A 6,266-nucleotide genomic window follows, 5' to 3' on the forward strand; every position below is an offset into this window, starting at 1 on the left:
AGGCAACGTGAGAAACAGGAAGTGAACAAGGCAACGTGAGAAACAGGAAGTGAACAAGGCAACATGAGAAACAGGAAGTGAACAGGGCAACGTGAGAAACAGGAAGTGAACAGGGCAACGTGAGAAACAGGAAGTGAACAGGGCAACGTGAGAAACAGGAAGTGAACAGGGCAAAGTAGACAGAAAGACAGTTATACAGACAGAAAGACAATTAGACAGCTCTCTCTCTGTTGGAGCTAGAAACACAAGCATTTAGCTGGGTATTACTGTTGGAGCTAGAAGCACAAGCATTTAGCTGGGTATTACTGTTGGAGCTAGAAACACAAGCATTTAGCTGGGTATTACTGTTGGAGCTAGAAACACAAGCATTTAGCTGGGTATTACTGTTGGAGCTAGAAACACAAGCATTTAGCTAGGTATTACTGTTGGAGCTAGAAACACAAGCATTTAGCTGGGTATTACTGTTGGAGCTAGAAACACAAGCATTTAGCTAGGTATTACTATTGGAGCTAGAAGCACAAGCATTTAGCTGGGTATTACTGTTGGAGCTAGAAACACAAGCATTTAGCTGGGTATTACTGTTGGAGCTAGAAACACAAGCATTTAGTTAGATATTACAGCACTGTTGGAGCAAGAAACACAATCATTTAGTTAGGTATTACTGTTGGAGTTAGAGACACAAGCATTTTGCTGCAACTGCAATAACATCTGAAAATCTGTGTTCGTGACCAATAAACTTAGATTTTTAAGTCAGATACGGCATAAAATGATAACGAAACTAGAAGGAAACAAATGAGCAGAATCTCAGCAAAATCACTACTACGGTATAAGATTAAAACTTACAACCTTTTTAACTTTTCACAAACACTGTAAGACAAGTGGTCCCTCTAGCCGGATATTGACCCAGCGAGGATCTATACTCCACTACAAACACTGGAGCTAGTTACTGTACAGATGGAGGTAGTTACTGTACAGATGGAGGTAGTTACTGTACAGATGGAGGGCGTTACTGTACAGATGGAGGGCGTTACTGTACAGATGGAGGTCGTTACTGTACAGATGGAGGTCGTTACTGTACAGATGGAGGTCGTTACTGTACAGATGGAGGTAGTTACCGTACAGATGGAGGTCGTTACTGTACAGATGGAGGTCGTTACTGTACAGATGGAGGTCGTTACTGTACAGATGGAGGTCGTTACTGTACAGATGAAGCTAGTTACTGTACAGATGGAGGTAATTACTGTACAGATGGAGGTCGTTACTGTACAGATGGAGGTCGTTACTGTACAGATGGAGGTCGTTACTGTACAGATGGAGGTCGTTACCGTACAGATGGAGGTCGTTACCGTACAGATGGAGGTCGTTACCGTACAGATGGAGGTCGTTACCGTACAGATGGAGGTCGTTACTGTACAGATGGAGCTAGTTACTGTACAGATGGAGCTAGTTACTGTACAGATGGAGCTAGTTACTGTACAGATGGAGCTAGTTACTGTACAGATGGAGCTAGTTACTGTACAGATGGAGGTCGTTACTGTACAGATGGAGGTCGTTACTGTACAGATGGAGGTCGTTACTGTACAGATGGAGGTCGTTACTGTACAGATGGAGGTCGTAACTGTACAGATGAGGTCGTTACTGTACAGATGAAGTCGTTACTGTACAGATGGAGGTCGTAACTGTACAGATGGAGGTCGTTACTGTACAGATGGAGGTCGTTACTGTACAGATGGAGGTCGTTACTGTACGATGAAGGTCGTTACTGTACAGATGAACACTTTAGAGACAACACAGCATGCTTCAGGACAAGTGGTAAAACATGATGAAGAGTGGCAGGCCACTCTGTGAGCAGTCTTACTCGTCCAACACATTCACTGTACAAAACAAAGAAAACAAGATGCTTGAAGAGAAACGGTAAACGACGGTGACGACGATTGAATGGGAACTCTTTGAGGGTACATACTTGTCCAACACATTCTTCCTCTTGGCTGGGGTGGTGTTCTCTAGTTGTAGACTGGGCTGGCTGATGTAGAGAACAGTCAGACTGAAGTATGAGTTCCACACCTAGATAGAGACACACACACACACACAAACACACACAAACACACACACACACACACATTAGCAAAGCCCAAAAAGTACCTAAACAACGGTACTCAATGTCTAAGTCGAACAGAAGAGCATTACATTCACACACAACTAGAATGGTGAAGAGATCATGGAGAGGAGGGGGAGGAAAGAGGCAGGTTAGCGTTGTTTTGGGTCATGAATCTTGTTCTGGAGGCAGATCTTAACCCTAACTACACTGCTAATTCAAATACCTAACCTTAACCCTAACCTTAACCCTAACTACACTACTAATTCTAATGCCCTAACCTTAACCCTAACCTTAACCCTAACTACACTGCTAATTCTAATGCCCTAACCTTAACCCTAACTACACTACCAATTATAATGCCTAACCTTAACCCTAACCTTAACCCTAACCTTAACCCTAACTACACTGCTAATTCTAATGCCCTAACCTTAACCCTAACCTTAACCCTAACCTTAACCCTAACTACACTGCTAATTCTAATGCCCTAACCTTAACCCTAACCTTAACCCTAACTACACTGCTAATTCTAATGCCCTAACCTTAATCCTAACCTTAACCCTAACCTTAACCCTAACTACACTGCTAATTCTAATGCCCTAACCTTAACCCTAACTAAACTGCTAATTCTAATGCCCTAACCTTAACCCTATCTACACTGCTAATTCTAATGCCCTAACCTTAACCTTAACCTTAACCTTAACCCTAACTACACTGCTAATTCTAATGCCTAACCTTAACCCTATCTACCCTGCTAATTCTAATGCCTAACCTTAACCCTATCTACACTGCTAATTCTAATGCCTAACCTTAACCCTATCTACACTGCTAATTCTAATGCCTAACCTTAACCCTATCTACACTGCTAATTATAATGCCTAACCTTAACCCTAACCTTAACCCTAACTACCCTGCTAATTCTAACGCCCTAACCTTAAATTAATCCATAAGAGTTTAAGCCCTGTCTAAGCCGGGAGAGAGGGATTCTACTAAGCTATATGGAATTGTTTTAAGAAGGTCGTACCAAGGATCATTTTGATATTGGGTTTGTAATTTTAGGACCCCTTTGGAGAATATGAAAAAATATATAATAATTATTTGATTAAATTTTTTTTGGGCCTTAATGCTATTAGCCCATAGAAACACATTGAATAACAGATTACTGCTATTAGCCCATAGAAACACATTGAATAACAGATTACTGCTATTAGCCCATAGAAACACATTGAATAACAGATTACTGCTATTAGCCCATAGAAACACATTGAATAACAGATTACTGCTATTAGCCCATAGAAACGCATTGAATAACAGATTACTGCTATTAGCCCATAGAAACACATTGAATAACAGATTACTGCTATTAGCCCATAGAAACACATTGAATAACAGATTACTGCTATTAGCCCATAGAAACACATTGAATAACAGATTACTGCTATTAGCCCATAGAAACGCATTGAATAACAGATTACTGCTATTAGCCCATAGAAACGCATTGAATAACAGATTACTGCTATTAGCCCATAGAAACACATTGAATAACAGATTACTGCTATTAGCCCATAGAAACACATTGAATAACAGATTACTGCTATTAGCCCATTGAAACACATTGAATAACAGATTACTGCTATTAGCCCATAGAAACACATTGAATAACAGATTACTGCTATTAGCCCATAGAAACACATTGAATAACAGATAGTCCTTACTGCTATTAGCCCATAGAAACACATTGAATAACAGATAGTCCTTGCTGCTATTAGCCCATAGAAACACATTGAATAACAGATTACTGCTATTAGCCCATAGAAACACATTGAATAACAGATTACTGCTATTAGCCCATAGAAACACATTGAATAACAGATTACTGCTATTAGCCCATAGAAACACATTGAATAACAGATTAACTACATGGAACAACAGATAGAACAAACTTCCTTTAGATTTTTTTGGGTGGGGGGACTGAAAGTGTCTCTCCTATAGCTGAGAGAAATAAGAAAGATCAGGAAACATATGTTATTATTTGTTTAAACAATGTTATACCCTTTATTTCTGTCACTAAAACAGTCTCCATATGTACTTCCATTCATTTTTCAACTGGTACCAGGAGTCATTCAGACGAGTCTCGTGAGGCACAACTACCGACATGTACGTGTTCCTGAGAGTCTCACCTTTCCACTGAGGTGTCATGTTAGTGTGTAGCCCAAACTGTTGGGACGCCACAGATGGTTTTGTGAGAAGACCGATTTCCGGGATGTTTCATGCTCTGACAAACACCTCTCTAGCTCTGTCATCTTTTACTGCAGATTGAGACGCATCCAATGCAAAAAAAACCCCCAGATATCTCTATCTTAAACTGACTGATTTTTATTGGTATTTTTTTTTATTATTATGCTAATTAGATTTCCACGGGGGTAATAACTCTAGGGGGTTCATTAATTTTTACAACATAGACAATTTTGACTTTGCAGCTGGCCCATCTAGCGGAAATTGCTCTGTTCTGCCTCAAGGACAAGACTTGCGTGCTTGGGTGTGTGTGTGTGTGTTTGCTCGTGTGTGTGTGTGTGTGTGTGTGTGCACGCACTCTGGCGTGGGCTGCAGCAACCCCAGCTCACTAGCTCACCATGTGTGTGTGTGTCACTCTGTCAAAGTCACGCACCTTGAATTCAAAGTCAGCCTCGGTGAAGTTCTTGTGTAAAGCCGGGGACAGATATTGGACAGTTGTCACTATGGTGCTAGAGGGGGAAAACAACAGCAAAAAATACAGGAACTGTTAACATAAATGGTTTTGAAACAGCTAATTATTGATACATTCTGCCACCATTTTGTGGATGTTGGGAAACATCTAAAATGACTTACAATGGGGATTCTTCTGAATATGTTTTAGAATGCTGCATGTGTTGCAGGTATTTGACCACATTACCTCCTGAGATAATTTTCTTCAAGTCATCGTCACGGCCGTGTATATCCCCCCCCCCCAAGCCGAAATACCACGACGGCCCTCAAGGAACTTCACTGGACTTTGTGTAAAACTGTAAACCACATATCCTGAGACTGCATTTATTGGAGCTGGGGAGTTCAATAAAGGAAATCTGAGGAAAATTCCTCCAATCAGATCACGCCTCCATTTTTCTCTTCCCCTCCTATAAGCAGAAACTTAAACAGGAAGTACCTGTGGTAAGGACTGTTCAACGCTGGTCTGACCAATCGGAATATATGCTTCAAGATTGTTTTGGGAAATGTTCCGGGTTGTCACTGAGAATAGTACTGACGTATTCAGTTCCTCAGGAAACGCACAGAGGACGTTGTTCCCACTGCGACTATCAGAACTTATGCAAACCAAAAACCATAGATAGATGGCAGCATACACGCCAAACTGAAAGCGAAAACCACATTTAACCATGGAAAGGTGACTGGGAACATGGACGTGTACAAACAGACCAGCTATGCAGCTCTGAAAGAGGGATGGGAGGAGGTGTGGGAAGAGGGAAGGGAGGAGGTGTGGAAGAGGGAAGGGAGGAGGTGTGGAAGAGGGAAGGGAGGAGGTGTGGAAGAGGGATGGGAGGAGGTGTGGAAGAGGGAAGGGAGGAGGTGTGGGAAGAGGGAAGGGAGGAGGTGTGGAAGAGGGATGGGAGGAGGTGTGGAAGAGGGAAGGGAGGAGGTGTGGAAGAGGGATGGGAGGAGGTGTGGAAGAGGGATGGGAGGAGGTGTGGAAGAGGGATGGGAGGAGGTGTGGAAGAGGGAAGGGAGGAGGTGTGGGAAGAGGGAAGGGAGGAGGTTTGAAAGAGGGAAGGGAGGAGGTGTGGAAGAGGGATGGGAGGAGGTGTGGAAGAGGGAAGGGAGGAGGTGTGGAAGAGGGAATGGAGAGGGGGAGGTGGGAAGGGAGGGAGGTGGTGTGGAAGAGGGATGGGAGAGGGAAGGTGCGAGGGTGTGTGGAAGAGGGAAGGGAGGAGGTGTGAAGAGGAAGGGAGGAGGGTGGAAAGAGGGAAGGGAGGATGGTGGTGAGGAGATGGAGAGGGAAGGGAGGAGGTGTGGAAGAGGGACTGGGAGAGGAGGGAGGAGGTGTGGAAGAGGGAAGGGAGGAGAGGTGTGGAAGGGGAAGGGAGGAGGTGTGGAAGAGGGAAGGGAGGAGGTGTGGGAAGAGGGATGGGAGGTGTGGAAG

At 43.2% G+C, this 6,266-nt stretch overlaps 1 protein-coding gene across 1 annotated transcript in view; it reads right to left on the minus strand.

Annotated features, from left to right (window-relative positions):
* The window catches only part of LOC115207174 (dedicator of cytokinesis protein 3-like), a 225,727-nt gene that overhangs the window by 54,575 nt on the left and 164,886 nt on the right, over positions 1-6,266 (minus strand). Inside the window, exons 19-21 of the mRNA XM_029774158.1 lie at positions 5,377-5,480; positions 4,764-4,839; positions 1,964-2,064 (exon numbers count right to left, since the gene is read on the minus strand). Of these exons, the coding sequence (XP_029630018.1) occupies positions 1,964-2,064; positions 4,764-4,839; positions 5,377-5,480 (281 nt within the window). The remainder of the gene's footprint in view (positions 1-1,963; positions 2,065-4,763; positions 4,840-5,376; positions 5,481-6,266) is intronic.

This window comes from Salmo trutta, chromosome 14 (genome assembly GCF_901001165.1).
Source record: "Salmo trutta chromosome 14, fSalTru1.1, whole genome shotgun sequence".
Classification (NCBI taxonomy): domain Eukaryota; kingdom Metazoa; phylum Chordata; class Actinopteri; order Salmoniformes; family Salmonidae; genus Salmo; species Salmo trutta.